The sequence below is a fragment of the Pristiophorus japonicus genome, chromosome 7, assembly GCF_044704955.1.
Source record: "Pristiophorus japonicus isolate sPriJap1 chromosome 7, sPriJap1.hap1, whole genome shotgun sequence".
Lineage (NCBI taxonomy): Eukaryota > Metazoa > Chordata > Chondrichthyes > Pristiophoridae > Pristiophorus > Pristiophorus japonicus.
In genome coordinates, this window is record NC_091983.1 from 250,326,669 (window position 1) to 250,345,309 (window position 18,641).

At 47.2% G+C, this 18,641-nt stretch overlaps 1 protein-coding gene across 3 annotated transcripts in view; it reads left to right on the top strand.

The window, feature by feature from the left end:
* LOC139267496 (dynein axonemal heavy chain 6-like) overlaps positions 1-18,641 on the top strand; it is a 729,921-nt gene that overhangs the window by 121,389 nt on the left and 589,891 nt on the right. For all 3 annotated transcript variants that reach the window (XM_070885895.1, XM_070885898.1, XM_070885896.1), the window contains 2 exons: positions 1,701-1,826; positions 18,056-18,150. In XM_070885895.1, coding sequence (XP_070741996.1) covers positions 1,701-1,826; positions 18,056-18,150 — 221 coding nt within the window. The remainder of the gene's footprint in view (positions 1-1,700; positions 1,827-18,055; positions 18,151-18,641) is intronic.

Consider the following 18,641-nt stretch of genomic DNA (forward strand, 5'->3'; position numbering starts at 1 on the left):
ATAACTTTCAAAAGGGAATTGAAAAGGACATTTTTTTCGAGCACTGGAGAGAGAGTGGGATTAAGTGCATAACTTTTTCAAAGAGCTGGCATAGGCATGTTGGACTGAATGGCCACCTTCCATACTTTAACATTCTATTAAAACAGATGAATCCACATTGGAATTTTTGGGGATGTCAACAGAAATGAAGTAGTTTTCTCCAGGCTCTGGTTTGGAGACAGCCTCTTTTACCTTCCGTCATTGCTAGGAGGGAGAAAATGCCAAACTCTTGCACCAAACCCATCCCGCTAGAATGTGGTGCTTTGTAGTGCTTCTCTCCCTGGCAACAGGCTCGGGAGGGAGACAAGCGATTGTCCCCCACCCTTAGCGAGAAAGGGGCTCTTAGTTAAACAGGAATCAAATCAAAAAAAGATTGACCAGAATGGTTCCAGAGATGAGGGACTTGAGTTACCGGGAGAGACTGGAGAAGCTGGGATTGTTCTCCTTTAGAGCAGAGAAGATTGAGAGGAGATTTGATCGAGGTGTTCAAAACCATGAGGGGTCTGGACAGAGTAGATAGAGACTGTTCCCATTGGTGGAAGGGTCGAGAATCAGAGGCCACAGATTTAAGGTGATTGGCAGCAGAACTAAACACGACATAAGAAAAAAAGTTTTTACTCGGCGAGGGGTTAGGATCTGGGATGCACGGCCTGAAAGGGTGGTGGAGGCAGATTCAATCACCGCTTTCAAAAGGGAATTGGATAAGTACCTGAAAGAAAAAATATTTCAGGGCTACGGGGAAAGGACGAGGGAGTGGGACTGGCTGAGGTGCTCTTGCAGAGAGCCGGCACGGGCTCGATGGGCCGAATGGCCGCCTCCTGTGCTGTAACCATTCTGTGATTCTAAGTCAACTGTAAAGAAAATCGGGCATGTTGTAAAACAGACTGCGAAATCCCTGGCTTCCTGGTATCTCTTTTCTTGTGAGTTGGCAGCTGGGTGTCAGGAAGTCCCACGGGAGGGACAGTTATGAAATCTCAAGGGAACCAAGCGTTTTTGGAAATCTCAGGTGAGTCGAGTTGGTATTTCTGAAAGATGGAAAAACTTGTCTCCCGGTGTGTATGACAAAGAATGTATCAGCCGTGGCTCAGTGAGCTGTACTCTCTCGTCTCTGAGTTAGAAGGTTGTGGGTTCAAGACCCACTCCGGAGACTTTAGCACGAAATGTCTCATCTGCCACTCCGGTATAGTACTGAGGGAGTGCCGCACTGTCGGAGGTGCCGTCTTTCAGATAAGATGTTAAATCGAGTTCCTGTCTGCCTTCTCAGGTGGACGTAAAAGATTCTATTTCAAAGAAGAGCAGGGGCGTTATCCCTGGTGTTCTGCCCAATATTTATCCCTCAATCAACGTAACATAAAAACAGATTATCTGGTCATTATCACATTGCTGTGTGTGGAATCTTGATGTGCGCAAATTGGCTGGCGCATTTCCTACATTACAACAGTGACTACATTTCAAAAAGTACTTCATTGGCTGTAAAGCGCTTTGAGATGTCCGGTGATCGTGAAAGGCGCTATAGAAATGCAAGTCTTTCTTTCCAGTTTTGTTGCAAAGGACTCGCTTGTGTAATAAATTCACATCACATTTCATTGAGTAAATGTGTCCTTCAGCACATACTGGAGAGCCACGTGCAGAGGGAACTGATCCGACCTCTCTTTCCCCAGGAGATCGAACAGTTAATGCAGAAACTTCAGCAAGACACCGAGGTAGTGGAGGAAGTTCGAGCCATCGTCACACAGGAAGAGAAGATCATGGCTGAAGAGACTCAGATTGTGCAGGAATACGCTGAGGTAACGTTAGCTCCCTATAACACCAGCCAGTTCTTACTGTGTGACCCCATCCCACACTAACCTTGTCCCTCATCATCATAGGCAGTCCCTCGAAGCGAGGATGACTTGCTTCCACATCAAAAAGGGATGGGTTCACAGGTGTTTCAATGAAGGACCTAATATTCCAGATCCCGAACTACATCTTGGCGGGTGGAAGATGTATGTGCGTGGCTTTTTTTAACGTGGGGTGACCGTTGCACACCAGCCACCACATGGGCTTGACAGAGCTCGGTCTTGGTCCAGTGGCAAGGTTTACCCAAGACAACTGGAGACCAGCTCTGCTGCACAGACCGAGCGTGCACAATATCGCAGTGTGGGCTGGCCCGTGCTGCCCCTGGGCCCTTGCCTCTTCTGGGCCACAGATTCACGCCTCTCCTGGGCCCCGGTCACTTCCCTCTACGGACTCTTGCCATTCCTTTGCCCCTCCTGCTGTGACTGCCCGCACTGCAATCAGTGACCTGGCTTCACAGCCGTCGCCCTCCTGCAGCAGCACGCACTGCTCCCTGCAGTGGTATGTCGCTGCACACTGCTCCCTCCAATGGTTCCGACCTGCTGATGTCTTGCAGGCTGAGACCGTGCCGGTTTCTGGTCCACCGTACGCTGCTCCCTCCAATGGCCCCGGCCTACTGATGGTCTTGCAGGCTGAGACCGTGCCGATTTCTGGGCCGCCGCCGACACAGACCCTGAAGGTTGCACCTGTGTCCTTACTTAGTAGGATTGCCAACTCTGGGTTGATGTATACCTGGAGATTTGATCACATGGTATTCAATCACGTGACTTCGCTTAATCACATGACATGATCACGTGACATTTGCCCGCTGTTTGAGTGTTTCAGTGTCGCCAAACCCTGAATACAATATTTTTTGTTTTATAGTGAGGTGAATAACATCATTCCTAAATCAAAGATCACAAAAGAATAGAAAGATATAGCAATGATTAAATAAAAACAAATTATGTAATGTTTCTACAGTATTGACTGCAATGAGAGACACCAAGTAAATAACAACTTACATTTGTATATTGCCTTTAACATAATAAAACATCCCAAGGCGCTTCACAGGGCGTTACCAAAAAACAAAATTTGGCACCCAGCCATAAAAGGAGATATCAGCACAGATGACCAAAAGCTTGGTCAAAGAGGTAGGTTTTAAGGAGCATCTTAATGGAGGTTTACGGAGGGAATTCCAGAGCTTAGGTACTCGCCAGCTGAAGGCACGGCCGCCAATGTTGGAACAATTAAAATCGTGGAATTTCAAGAGGCCAGAATTGGCGGAGAGCAGCGATCTCAGGAGATTGCAGAGATAGGGAGGGGCGAGGGCTATGGAGGGATTTGACAACAAGAATGAGAATTTTAGAATCGAGGCGTTGCTTAACCGGGAGTCAATGTAGGTCAGCGAGCACAGGGGTGTTGGGTGAGCGGGACTTGGTGTGAGTTAAGACACGGGCAGCAGAATTTTGGATGATATCAAGTTTATGTAGGGTAGAACTATGGAAGCCGACAGCAGTGCATTGGAAAATTGACGTCTAGAGGTAACAGGCATGGATGAGGGTTTCGGCAGCAGATAAGGGTGGACACGGGCGATGTTACGGAGATGGAAATAGGTGGTCTTAGTTCCTCAGCCAGTTGGTAGGGAGAGTGATGGAATCGGTGACAAGGGAACGGAGTTTATAGCATGAACTGAAGGCAATGGCTTCAGTCTTCCCGATATTTAAGCAGAGGAAATTTCTGCTTCTCCAGTGCTGGATGTCAGACTAGTATGCAGACGGTGAAGGGTTCGAGAGAGGTGGAGGGGTGGTAGAGTTGGATATCATCCGCGTACATGTGAAAAGTCATGCTGTGTCACCGGATGATGTCACCGAGGGGCTGCATGTCCATGAGAAATAGGAGGGAGCCAAGGATAGATCCTTGGGGAAACCAGAGGTGACGGTGCAAGAGTGGGAAGAGAAGCCATGAGAACATAAGAAATGGGAGCAGGAGTAGGCCATACTCCGGAGCAGCCAGCGGGAGCGGGTGGATCGAGGCCTATAAAAGGCCAGCGACAGTCGGAGGAGCAGCAGCTAGCTGGTGCAGCGACAAAAGGCAAAATAGAAGTAAAAAGAAATCGAAGTGTGACGTCACAGCCAAGCGGGTAAGTGATTGGCTGGTTGGTGAGTAGTTTTTCTTTTTTTTTCTTTTCTCATCAGTAGGAAACCTTCGGCATTGTTGCCAAATTAAGTTAATCTAAGGGTTAAGTCATGGCAGGAGAACCCAGAGCCGTGTCATGCTCCACCTGTGCTATGTGGGAAGTCAGGGTCACTTCCAGTGTCCCTGGCTACTATGTGTGCGGGAAGTGTGTCCAGCTGCAGCTCCTGTCAGACCGCATTGCAACACTGGAGCTGCGCATGGATTCACTCTGGAGCATCCGCGATGCTGAGGACGTCATGGATAGCACGTTTAGTGAGCTGGTCACACTGCAGGTAAAGGTTACACAGGCCGATAGGGAATGGGTGACCATCAGGAAGAGCAAGGGAAGGAAGGTAGTGCAGGGGTCCCCTGCAGTCACTGCCCTCCAAAATAAATGTACCGTTTTGGTTACTGTTTAGGGATGTGGCTCATCAGGGGAGGGCAGCAGCAGCCAAGATCATGGCACCAAGAGTGACTCTGCTGCACAGGATGGCAGGAAAAAGAGTGGGAGAGCTATAGTGATAGGGGATTCTATTGTAAGGGGAAATATATAGGCGTTTCTGCGGCTGCAAACGAGACTCCAGGATGGTATGTTGCCTCCCTGGTGCAAGGATGTCTCGGAGCGGCTGCAGAGCATTCTGGAGGGGGAGGGTGAACAGCCAGCTGTTGTGGTGCATATAGGTACCAACGATATAGGTAAAAACGGGATGAGGTCCTACAAGCTGAATGTAGGGAGCTAGGAGTTAAATTAAAAAGTAGGACATTAAAGGTAGTAATCTCAGGATTGCTACCAGTGTCACGTGCTAGTCAGAGTAGGAATTGCAGGATAGCTCAGATGAATACGTGGCTTGAGGAAAGGTGCAAGGGGGAGGGATTCAAATTCCTGGGACATTGGAACCGGTTCTGGGGGAGGAGGGATCAGTACAAACAGGTCGGTCTGCACCTGGGTAGGACTGGAACCGATGTCCTAGGGGGAGTGTTTGCTAGTGCTGTTGAGGAGGGTTTAAACTAATATGGCAGGGGGATGGGAATCTATGCAGGGAGACAGACGGAAGTAAAAAGGGGCAGAAGCAAAAGGTAGGAAGGAGAAAAGCAAGAGTGGAGGGCAGGGAAATCAAGGGCAAATTTCAAAAAGGGCCACATTACAACATAATTCTAAAAGGACAAAGAGTGCTAAAAAAACAAGCCTGAAGGCTCTGAGTCTCAATGCGAGGAGCATTCGTAATAACATAGAAACATAGAAACATAGAAAATAGGTGCAGGAGTAGGCCATTCAGCCCTTCTAGCCTGCACCGCCATTCAATGAGTTCATGGCTGAACATGTAACTTCAGTACCTCCTTCCTGCTTTCTTGCCATACCCCTTGATCCCCCGAGTAATAGAAACATAGAAAATAGGTGCAGGAGTAGGATGAATAAGGTGGATGAATTAACTGTGCAGATAGCTGTTAACGGATATGATGTAATTGGGATTACAGAGACATGGCTCCAGGATGACCAAGGCTGGGAACTCAACATCCAGGGGTATTCAATATTCAGGAAGGATAGACAGAAAGGAAAAGGAGGTGGGGTAGCGTTACGGATTAAAGAGGAGATTAACGCAATAGTAAGGAAGGACATTAGCTTGGATGATGTGGAATCTGTATGGGTAGAGCTGCGGAATACCAAAGGGAAGAACATGTTAGTGGGAGTTGTGTACAGACCACCAAACAGTAGTAGTGAGGTTGGGGACAGCATCAAACAGGAAATTAAGGATGCATGCAATAAAGGTACAGCAATTATCATGGGTGACTTTAATCTACATATAGAATGGGCTAACCAAACTGGTAGCAATACTGTGGAGGAGGATTTCCTGGAGTGTATAAGGGATGGTTTTCTAGACCAATATGTCGAGGAACCAACTAGAAAGCAGGCCATCCTAGATTGGGTGATGTGTAATGGGAGGGGATTAATTAGCAATCTTGCCGTGTGAAGCCCCTTGGGGAAGAGTGACCATAATATGGTATTATTCTTCATTAAGATGGAGAGTGACACAGTTAATTCAGAGACTAGGGTCCTGAAATTAAAGAAAGGTAACTTGGTTTGGATAGACTGGCGAATGATACTTAAAGGGTTGACGGTAGATAGGCAATGGCAGACATTTAAAGATCACAAGGATGAACTACAACAATTGTACATCCCTGTCTGCCATAAAAATAAAACGTGGAAGGTGGCTCAACCAATTAAGGATCGTGTTAAATGCAAGGAAGAGGCATATAAATTGGCCAGAAAAAGCAGTCAACCTGAGGACTGGGAGAAATTTAGAATTCAGCAGAGGAGGACTAAGGGTTTAATTAGGAGGGGGAAAATAGAGTATGAGAGTAAGCTTGCAGCGAACATAAAAACTGACTGCAAAAGCTTCTATAGATATGTGAAGAGAAAAAGATTAGTGAAGACTAATGTCGGTACCTTGCAGTCAGATTCAGGTGAATTTTTAATGGGGAACAAGGAAATGGCAGACCAGTTAAACAAATACTTTGGTTCTGTCTTCACTAAGGAAGACACAAATAACTTCCCGAAAATACTAGGGGACCAAGGGTCTAACGAGAAGGAGGAACTGAGGGAAATCCTTATTAGTCAGGAAATGGTGTTAGAGAAATTAAACGGATTGAAGGCCGATAAATCCCCAGGGCCTGATAGTCTGCATCCCAGAGTACTTAAGGAAGTGGCCCGAGAAATAGTGGATGCATTTGGTGGTCATTTTCCAACATTCAATGGACTCTGGATCAGTTCCTATGGATAGGAGAGTAGTTAAAGTAACCACACTTTTTAAAAAAGGAGGGAGAGAGAAAACTGGAAATTATAGATTGGTTAGCCTGACATCAGTAGTGGGGAAAATGCTGGAATCAATTATTAAAGATGAAATAGCAGCGCATTTGGAAAGCAGTGACAGGATCAGTCCAAGTCAGTATGGATTTATGAAAGGGAAATCATACTTGGCAAATCTTCTAGAATTTTTTGAGGATGTAACTCGTAGAGTGGACAAGGGAGAACCAGTGGATGTGGTGTATTTGGACTTTCAAAAGGCTTTTGACAAGGTTCCACACAAGAGATTAGAATGCAAAATTAAAGCACATGGTATTGGGGGTAATGTATTGACGTGGATCGAGAACTGGTTGGCAGACAGGAAGCAAAGAGTGGGAATAAACTGGTCCTTTTCAGAATGGCAGGCAGTGACTAGTGGTGTACCGCAAGGTTTAGTGCTGGGACCCCAGCTATTTACAATATATATTAATGATTTAGACGAAGAAATTGAATGTAATATCTCCAAGTTTGCAGATGACACTAAGCTGGGTGACAGCGTGAGCTGTGAAGAGGATGCTAAGCCCCTGCAGGGTGACTTGGACTGGTTAGGTGAGTGAGCAAATGCATGGCAGATGCAGTATAATGTGGATAACTGTGAAGTTATCCACTTTGGTGGCAAAAACAGGAAGGCAGATTATTATCTGAATGGTGACAGATTAGAAAAAGGGGAGGTGCAACGAGACCTGGGTGTCATTGTACATCAATCATTGAAAGTAGGCATGCAGGTACAGTTAACAAAGCAAATGGCATATTGGCCTTCATAGTGAGAGGATTTGAGTATAGCAGCAGGGAGGTCTTACTACAGTTGTACAGGGCCTTACTGAGGCCTCACGTGGAATATTGTGTTCAGTTTTGATCTCCTAATCTGAGGAAGGACATACTTGCTATTGAGGGAGTGCAGCGAAGGTTCACCAGACTGATTCCCGGGATGGAAGGACTGACATATGAAGAAAGACTGGAGCGACTAAGCTTATATTTGCTGGAATTTAGAAGAATCAGAGGGGATCTCATAGAAGCATATAAAATTCTGACGGGATTGGACAGATGCAGGAAGAATGTTCCCGATGTTGGGGAAACCCAGAACCAGGGGTCACAGTCTAAGGATAAGGGGTAAGCCATTGAGGATCGAAATGAGGAGAAACGTTTTCACTCAGAGAATTGTGAACCTGTGGAATTCTCTACCACAGAAAGCTGTTGAGTCCAGTTCGTTGGATATATTCAAAAGGGAGCTAGATGTGGCCCCTACGGCTAAAGGGGTCAAGGGGTATGGAGAGAAAGCAGGAGTGGGGTACTGAAGTTGCATGATCAGCCATGATCATATTGAATGGTGGTGCAGGTTTGAAGGGCCGAATGGCCTACTCCTGCATCTATGTTTCTATACGGCCCCTCAATCCTGTTCTGCCATTTAATACGATCATGGCTGATCCAATCATGGACTCAGGTCCACTCCCTGCCTGCTCCCCATAATCCCTTAATCCCTTAGCGGTTAAGAAACTGTCTATCTCTTTCTTAAATTTATTCAATGTCCCGGCTTCCACAGCTCTCTGGGGCAATGAATTCCACAGATTTACAACCCTCTGAGAGAAGAAATTCCTCCTCATCTCAGTTTTTAAATGGGCGGCCCCTTATTCTAAGATCATGCCCTCTAGTTCTAGTCTCCCCCATCAGTGGAAACATCCTCTCTGCATCCACCTTGTCGAGCCCCCTCATAATCTTATACGTTTCGACAAGATCACCTCTCATTCTTCTGAATTCCAATGAGAAGAGGCCCAACCTACTCAACCTTTCCTCATAAGTCAACCCCCTCATCCCCGGAATCAACCTAGTGAACCTTCTCTGAATGTCTCCAAGGCAAGTATATCCTTTCGTAAATATGGAAACCAAAACTGCACACAGTATTCCAGGTGTGGCCTCACCAATACCCTGTATAACTGTAGCAAGACTTCCCTGCTTTTATACTCCATCCCCTTTGCAATAAAGGCCAAGATTCCATTGGCCTCCCTGATCACTTGCTGTACCTGCTTACTATCCTTTTGTGTTTCATGCACAAGTACCCCCAGGTCCCGCTGTATTGCAGGTGATTCTATGACAATGGCTGGAAAGATAGGAATAGGATCAGGCGAGAGCAGTCCATCCAGCTGACCAACAGTGGAGAGATGTTGGAGTCAATTTTGTGGTCAACCATGTCAAAGGACGAGGAGGGATAGTTTGCTGTGGAACAAATGGATTGGGATTCATGGGGCACTGGCACAAAGAAGGAGCTGTTCTGTTGGGGACCAGTGTCCTGGCTAATCGAACAACTAGGGCTGTAGAGAGGGCTTTAAACTAAATACTGGGGGGGAGGGAGCGTTCAGCTGAGCAGAAGTTTAAAAGTCAAAGAGAAAGGAGAAGGCAATAGTGCAAGGCAGCGATAGGGGTAATGATAACCAGAGTGTGACAGGAAGGGACAGAATGTATAAAGCACAAGAGTGCACCCAAAAGCAGAGTCAGAGAAGGGAAAAATGGTAAAAAGACAAAATTAAATGGTCTTTATCTGAATGCACGCAGCATCCGTAACAAAATAGATGAGTTGACGGCACAAATAGAAATAAATGGGAATGATCTGATAGCCAGTACAGAGACGCGGTTGCAAGGTGACCAGGGCTGGGAACTGAATATTCAGGGGTATATCACAATTCGGACGGATAGGCAGAAAGGAAAAGGAGGTGGGGTAACTCTGTTAATACAGGATGAGATCAGTGCAGTAGGGAGAAATGATATTGGCTCAGGAGATCAAAATGTAGAATCAGTTTGGGTGGAGATAAGAAATAACAAGGGAAATGAGTCACTGGTGGGAGTAGTCTGTTGGCCCTCTATAGTAGCTACACCGTGGGACAGAGGATAAATCCAGAAAAAATGGTGGGTTTTAAGAAAGGTGCGACAATAATCATGGGCGATTTTAATCTTCATATAGATTGGACAAATCAAATTGGCAAAGGTAGCCTTGAGGATGAGTTCATAGACTGTGGATGTCGTGTATTTGGACTTTCAAAAGGCTTTTGACAAGGTCCCACACAGGAGATTAGTGCGCAAAATTAAAGCACATGGTATTGGGGGTAATGTACTGACGTGGATAGAGAACTGGTTGGCTGACAGGAAGCAGAGAGTCGGGATAAACGGGTCCTTTTCAGAATGGCAGGCAGTGACTAGTGGAGTGCCACAGGGCTCAGTGCCGGGACCCCAGCTATTTACAATATACATTAATGATTTAGATGAAGGAATTGAGTGTGATATCTCCAAGTTTGCAGATGACACTAAACTGAGTGGCGGTGTGAGCTGTGAGGAGGATGCTCAGAGACTGCAGGGTGACTTGGACAGGTTAGGTGAGTGGGCAAATGCATGGCAGATGCAGTATAATGTGGATAACTGTGAGGTTATCCACTTTGGTGGCAAAAACACGAAGGCAGAATATTATCTGAATGGCGGCAGATTAGGAAAAGGGGAGGTGCAACGAGACCTGGATGTCATGGTACATCAGTCATTGAAAGTTGGCATGAGGTACAGCAGGCGGTGAAGAAGACAAATGGTATGTTGGCCTTCATAGCGAGGGGATTTTAGTATCGGAGCAGGGAAGTCTTACTGCAGTTGTACAGGGCCTTAGTGAGGCCTCACGTGAAATATTGTGTTCAGTTTTGGTCTCCTAATTTGAGGAAGGACGTTCTTGCTATTGAGGGAGTGCAGCGAACGTTCACCAGACTAATTCCCGGGATGGCAGGACTGTCATTTGAGGAGAGACTGGATGGACTGGGCCTTTATTCAATGGAGTTTAGAAGGATGAGAGGGGATCTCATAGAAACATATAAAATTCTGACGGGACTGGACAGGTTAGATGCAGGAAGAATGTTCCCGATGTTAGGGAAGTCCAGAACCAGGGAACATAGTCTAAGGATAAGGGGTAAGCTATTTAGGACTGAGAAGAGGAGAAACTTCTTCACTCAGAGAATTGTTAACCTGTGGAATTCCCTGCCGCAGAGAGTTGTTGATGCCAGTTCATTGGATGTATTCAAGAGGGAGTTATATATGGCTAAAGGGATCAATGGGTATGGAGAGAAAGCAGGAAAGGGGTTCTGAGGTGAATGATCAGCCATGATCTTATTGAATGGTGGTGCAGGCTCGAAGGGCCGAATGGCCTACTCCTGTGCCTATTTTCTATATTTCTATTTTTCTATGTATTCGGGATGGTTTCTTTGAACAATACTCTGTGGAACCAACTAGGGCGTAGGCTATTTTAGATCTGGTAATGTGTAATGAGATAGTATTAATTAATGATCTCACAGTAAAGGATCCTCTATAGAAACATAGAAACATAGAAAATAGGTGCAGGAGCAGGCCATTCAGCCCTTCTAGCCTGCACCGCCATTCAATGAGTTCATGGCTGAACATGAAACTTCAGTACCCCCTTCCTGCTTTCTCGCCATAACCCTTGATCCCCCGAGTAGTAAGGACTTCATCTAACTCCCTTTTGAATATATTTAGTGAATTGGCCTCAACTACTTTCTGTGGTAGAGAATTCCACAGGTTCACCACTCTCTGGGTGAAGAAGTTTCTCCTCATCTCGGTCCTAAATGGCTTACCCCTTATCCTCAGACTGTGACCCCTGGTGGGAACATTCTTCCTGCATCTAACCTGTCTAAACCCGTCAGAATTTTAAACGTTTCTATGAGGTCCCCTCTCATTCTTCTGAACTCCAGTGAATACAAGCCCAGTTGATCCAATCTTTCTTGATAGGTCAGTCCCTCTCTCCCCCAGTTTGTGTGTGTGTGTGTCTCTCTCTCCCCCCCAGTATATGTGTCTCTCTCTCTCTCTCTCGCTCCCTCCCCAGTTTGTGCCTCTCTCGCTCTCTCTCTCCCCCCCCCCCCCCAGTTTGTGTCTGTGTCTCTCTCTCTCCCCCCCCCAGTATATGTGTCTCTCTCTCTCTCTCTCGCAGCGAAGGTTCACCAGACTGATTCCCGGGATGGTGGGACTGACCTACTATGGAAGAGTGATGTTAGAATTTCAAATTCAGTTTAAGGATAGGACACTTGGGTCTCAAACTAGTGTCCTGAACTTAAATAAAGACGATTACAAAGGTATGAAGACAGAGTTGGCTAATGTGGACTGAGAAACTAGATTAAAGGGTAAGACTGTAGAAAAGGAGTGGCAGACATTTAAGGAGATATTTCATAATTCTCAGCAAAGATATATTCCAGAGAAAGAAAGACTCTAAGAGAAGGATGAACCATCCGTGGCTAATTAAGGAAGTTAAGGATGGTATCAAATTGAAAACAAAGGCATACAATGTTACAAAGATTAGTGGTAGGCCAGAGGATTGGGAAATTTTCAGAAACCAGCAAAGGACAACTAAATTAATAATAAAGAGCGAGAAGATAGATTATGAGAGTAAACTAGCAAGAAATATAAAACCAGATGGTAAGAGCTTCTCCAGGTATATAAAAAGGAAGAGAGTTGCTAAAGTAAACATTGGTCCCTTCGAGGATGAGACTGGGAATTAATAATGGGAAACAGGGAAATGGCAGAGACTTTGAACAAATATTTTGTATCGGTCTTCACTAAAAGCATCCCAATAAAAATAGATAATCATGGGGCTATAGGGAAGGGGGAATTTAAAACAATAACTATCAGTAGAGAAGTAGTCCCAGGCAAACTAATGGGACTAAAGGTGGACAAGTCCCCTGGACCTGATGGCTTACATCCTAGGGTCTTAAAAGAAGTGTCTGCAGAGATAGTGGATGCATTGGTTGTAATCTACCAAAATTCGCTGGATTCTGGAGAGGTTCCAGCAGACTGGAAAACCACAAATCTAATGCCCCTATTCAAGAAATGAGGGAGACAAAAAGCAGGAAACTATAGACCAGTTAGCCTAACATCTGTCATTGGGAAAATGCTGGAGTTCATTATTAAGGAAGTAGTAGCAGGATATTTAGAAAATCATAATACCATCAAGCAGAGTCAGCATGGTTTTATGAAAGGGAAATCATGTTTGACAAATTTGCTGAAGTTCTTTGAGGATGTAACGAGCAGGGTGGATAAGGGGGAACCAGTAGATGTGGCGTATTTAGATTTCCAGAAGGCACTCGATAAGGTGCCACATAAAAGGTTACTGCACAAGATACGAGCTCATGGTATTGGGGGTAATATATTAACATGGATAGAGGATGGCTAACTAACAGAAAACAGAGAGTCGGGATAAATGGGTAATTTTCCGGTTGGCAAACAGTGACTAGAGGGGTGCCGCAGGGATCAGTGTTGGGGCCTCAACTATTTACAATCTATATTAATGACTTGGATGAAGGGAATGAGTGTAATGTAGCCAAATGTGCTGATGATACAAAGATGGGTGGGAAAGCAAATTGTGAGGAGGACACAAGAAATCTGCAAAGGGATATAGACAAGCTAAATGAGTGGGCAAAAATTTGGCAGATGGATTATAATGTGGGAAAATGTGAAGTTATCCACTTTGGTATAAAAAAATAGAAAAGCAAATTATAATTTAAATTGAGAGAGACTACACAATGCTGTGGTACAGTGGGATCTGGGGATCCTTGTGCATGAAACACAAAAGGTTAGCATGCAGGTACAGCAAGTCATCAGGAGGGAAAATGGAATGTTGGCCTTTATTGCAAGGGGGATGGAGTATAAAAGTATGGAAGTCTTGCTACAACTTGCGATCACTCCTGGAGTACTGCGTACAGTTTTGGTCTCCTTATTTAAGGAGGGATATACTTGTATTGGACATCACGATAACCCAGGTCAGTAATTGGAGCGTGAGCAAGTACAGCAGAAGCAACAAGGTCGGGGCTAAGGAGCGGCGAGAGATTGTAGAGGGACATGATCGGGGTCCAGGAGAGGTGTGCGTTCGGGGCCCAAAAGAGACGAGGGCCCAGGGCAGCACGGGCCAGCCCACACTGCAATATGTGTGCGCACTAGGTCCGTGCAGCAGAGCTGGTCTCCAGTCATCTTGGTTAACCCTTGCCACTGGACCAAGACTCTGCTAAACCTGTGTGGTGACTGGTGTACAACGGCCACCACACGTTAAAAAAATCCACGCACAGGCATCTTCCACCCTTCAATATGCAGTTCGGGACCACCAGTGAACTCATCCCTTTTCGGCGTGGAAGCAAGTCATCCTCGTTTTGAGGGACCGACGAAGAAGAAGAGAAGTAGTTCAGGGAAGATTCACGAGGTTGATTCCTGAGATGAAGGGGATGTCTTATGAAGAAAGATTGAGTAGGTTGGGCCTATACTCATTGGAGTTTAGAAAAATGAGAGGTGATCTTATTGAAACATATATGATCCTGAGGTGGCTGGACAGGGTAGATGCAGAGAGGATGTTTCCATGTGGGGGAATCTAGAAGGCATAGTTTCAGAATAAGGGGTCGCACATTTAAAACGGAGATGAGGAGGAATTTCTTCCCTCACAGGCTCGTGAACTCTCCCAGCCTTCAGTTGTGTTTCTCTCTCTCTCTCTCTCCCAGTTTGTGTTTCTCTCTCTCTCTCTCTCCCAGTTTGTGTTTCTCTCTCTCTCTCCCCCCTCCCCAATTTGTGTGTGTCTATCTCTCTCCCTCCCCAGTTTATGTGTGTCTCTCTCTCCCCCAGTTTGTGTGTGTGTCTCTCTCTCTCTCCCAGTTTGTGTGCCTCTCTCTCTCCCTCCCTCCCCAGTGTGTGCCTCTCTCTCTCGCTCTCTCTCTCCCAGTTTGTGTGTGTGTGTCTCTCTCTCTCCCAGTTTGTGTGCCTCTCTCTCTCCCTCCCTCCCCAGTGTGTGCCTCTCTCTCTCGCTCTCTCTCTCCCAGTTTGTGTGCGTGTGTCTCTCTCTCTCCCTCCCCAGTTTGTCTGTGTGTGTCTCTCTCTCCACCAGTTTGTGTGTGTGTGTGTGTCTCTCTCTCTCTCTCCCAGTTTGTGTGTCTCTCTCTCCCCCAGTTTGTGTGTGTCTCTCTCTCTCTCCCCCAGTTTGTGTGTGTGTCTCTCTCTCTCTCCCCCAGTTTGTGTGTGTCTCTCTCTCTCTCCCAGTTTGTGTGCCTCTCTCTCTCCCTCCCTCCCCAGTTTGTGCCTCACTCTCTCGCTCTCTCTCTCCCAGTTTGTGTGCGTGTGTCTCTCTCTCCCTCCCCAGTTTGTCTGTGTGTGTCTCTCTCTCCACCAGTTTGTGTGTGTGTGTGTGTGTCTCTCTCTCTCTCTCCCAGTTTGTGTGTCTCTCTCTCCCCCAGTTTGTGTGTGTGTGTCTCTCTCTCTCCCCCCCAGTATATGTGTCTCTCTCTCTCTCTCTCGCTCCCTCCCCAGTTTGTGCCTCTCTCGCTCTCTCTCTCCCCCCCCCCCAGTTTGTGTCTGTGTCTCTCTCTCTCCCCCCCAGTATATGTGTCTCTCTCTCTCTCTCTCGCTCCCTCCCCAGTTTGTGCCTCTCTCGCTCTCTCTCTCCCCCCCCCCAGTTTGTCTGTGTGTGTCTCTCTCTCCACCAGTTTGTGTGTGTGTGTGTGTGTCTCTCTCTCTCTCCCAGTTTGTGTGTCTCTCTCTCCCCCAGTTTGTGTGTGTGTGTCTCTCTCTCTCCCCCCCAGTATATGTGTGTCTCTCTCTCTCTCTCGCTCCCTCCCCAGTTTGTGCCTCTCTCGCTCTCTCTCTCCCCCCCCCCCAGTTTGTGTGTGTCTCTCGCTCTCTCTCCCCCAGTTTGTGTGTGTGTCTCTCTCTCTCCCCACCCCAGTTTGTGTGTGTGTGTCTCTCTCTCCCTCCCCAGTTTGTCTGTGTGTGTCTCTCTCTCTCCCCCAGTTTGTGTGTGTCTCTCTCTCTCTCTCCCCCAGTTTGTGTGTGTCTCTCTCTCTCTCCCCCAGTTTGTGTGTGTGTCTCTCTCTCCCCCAGTTTGTGTGTCTCTCTCTCTCTCTCTCCCCCAGTTTGTGTGTGTGTGTGTCTCTCTCTCCCCCAGTTTGTGTGTGTCTCTCTCTCCCCCAGTTTGTGTGTGTCTCCCTCTCTCCCCCAGTTTGTGTGTGTTTCTCTCTCTCCCTCCCCAGTTTGTGTGTGTGTGTCTCTCTCTCTCCCCCAGTTTGTGTGTGTCTCTCTCTCTCTCTCCCCCAGTTTGTGTGTGTCTTTCTCTCTCTCTCCCCCAGTTTGTGTGTGTGTCTCCCTCTCTCTCCCCCAGTTTGTGTGTGCCTCTCTCTCTCTCCCCCAGTTTGTGTGTGTGTCTCCCTCTCTCCCCCAGTTTGTGTGTGTCTCCCTCTCTCCCCCAGTTTGTGTGTGTCTCTCTCTCTCTCTCCCCCAGTTTGTGTGTGTCTCCCTCTCTCCCCCAGTTTGTGTGTGTCTCCCTCTCTTCCCCCAGTTTGTGTGTGTCTCTCTCTCCCCCCCAGTTTGTGTGTGTCTCCCTCTATCCCTCAGTTTGTGTGTGTTTCTCTCTCTCCCTCCCCAGTTTGTGTGTGTCTCTCTCTCTCCCCCAGTTTGTGTGTGTCTTTCTCTCTGTCTCCCCAGTTTGTGTGTGTCTCCCTCTCTCCCCCAGTTTGTGTGTGTCTTTCTCTCTGTCTCCCCAGTTTGTGTGTGTGTCTCTCTCTGTCTCCCCAGTTTGTGTGTGTTTCTCTCTCTCCCCCAGTTTGTGTGTGTGTCTCTCTCTGTCTCCCCCAGTTTGTGTGTGTGTCTCTCTCTGTCTCCCCCAGTTTGTGTGTGTGTCTCTCTCTCCCCCAGTTTGTGTGTGTCTCTCTCTGTCTCCCCCAGTTTGTGTGTGTGTCTCTCTCTCCCCCAGTTTGTGTGTGTCTCTCTCTGTCTCCCCAGTTTGTGTGTGTGTCTCGCTCTCTCCCCCAGTTTGTGTGTGTCTCTCTCTGTCTCCCCCAGTTTGTGTGTGTGTCTCTCTCTCCCCCAGTTTGTGTGTGTCTCTCTCTGTCTCCCCAGTTTGTGTGTGTGTCTCTCTCTCCCCCAGTTTGTGTGTGTCTCTCTCTGTCTCCCCAGTTTGTGTGTGTGTCTCGCTCTCTCCCCCAGTTTGTGTGTGTCTCTCTCTGTCTCCCCAGTTTGTGTGTGTCTCTCTCTCCCCCAGTTTGTGTGTGTGTCTCTCTCTCCCCCAGTTTGTGTGTGTGTCTCTCTCTCCCTCCCCAGTTTGTGTGTGTTTCTCTCTCTCTCTCCCCCAGTTTGTGTGTGTCTTTCTCTCTGTCTCCCCAGTTTGTGTATGTCTCTCTCTCTCTCCCCCAGCTTGTGTGTGTGTGTCTCTCTCTCCCCCAGTTTGTGTGTGTCTTTCTCTCTGTCTCCCCAGTTTGTGTGTGTCTCTCTCTCTCTCCCCCAGCTTGTGTGTGTGTCTCTCTCTCCCCCAGTTTGTGTGTGTCTCGCTCTCTCCCCCAGTTTGTGTGTGTTTCTCTCTCTCCCTCCCCAGTTTGTGTGTGTCTTTCTCTGTCTCCCCAGTTTGTGTGTGTCTCTCTCTCTCCTCCCGCACCCCTAGTTTGTGTGCTTCACTCTCTCTCCCTCTCTCTCTCTCTCTCCCTCCACCTGTTGCTCTCTCAGGACACTGGGTTTCCGGGTGATCTTTGTTGGCCTCGATAGCAGCATCCTCACAACCGGTAATGAAGCGGTGTATTTGCGAATAACAGGGAGACGAGCGGGCATCAGACAACGCGGTTTGGCTGCATACCATCACAGCTGGGAGTCCTGGGACGCCACTGTGTCAGCTGTGGCTCAGTGAGTAGCACCCATGCATCTGAGTAAGAATGTTATGGGTTCAAGTCCCACTCCAGAGACTTGGGCACAAAATCCAGGCTGACACTCCCAGTGCAGTACTGAGGGAGTGCTGCACTGTCGGAGGTGCCGTCTTTCAAATAAGACGTCAAACGGAGGCTCCGTCTGCTCTCTCAGGTGGATGTAATAGACCACAAGACTTTATTAGGGGAGTTCTCCCCAGTGTCCTGGGCCAATAGTTATCCCTCAATCAACTTCACTAAAACAGATTATCTGGTCGTTATCAGAGTGCTCTTTGTGGGAGCTTGCTGTTCACAAATTGGCTGCCGCATTTCCCACATTACAACAGTGACTACATTTCAAAAAATGTACTTCATTGTCTGTAAAGGGCTTTGGGATGAGCTGAGGTTGTGAAAGGTACTATATAAATGTAAGACTTTCTTTTACTCCCTGTTCTGTCTATAGCTGATGTCGATGATCTTCATTCACTGACTTTAGTTCTGTATTGACCTGCAGCATGCGACCAATGAGCTGAATACCGTGCTACCTATTCTTGATCAGGCCAGAAACGCACTTCATGACCTGGATAAGAGCGACATTTCAGAGATCAGGTGTGACCTGTTAACCTCCCGGCTCAGTGTGTGTGTAACAGATGTAACGTCAATGCTCCAGTACAACCCGAGGGCCTAGCCGGAGAGACTAACACCAAACAGCATTGCCAGCCTTTTCATTTTTAAAAATTCCAATTAAATAGTACAATTTTAAAGGGGGTGCAGGAGGAGAGACACTCTGCGGGTATATGTACCCTTGAAGGTGACAGGACTGTTGAGAAGGCTGCTGAAAAAAAAAGGTATACAGGTACCATGTTCCTAACACCCATGAGGCTGCACACAGGGAGGTTAAAGTAACAGTGACCTCAGTCTTTAATAAGACACTCCAAAGTGAGGAACAGGCCTTAGGGGCCGGCTTAAATACAGTGCTCCCAAGGGATGCTGGGATCCCTTAGGACTTCAGGGGATGCGCTCCCTGGTGGTGGAACATGGGAGTGCATGCTTTACAGATACACAACATCACTCTCCCCCAAAGTCAATTGAAAACTATT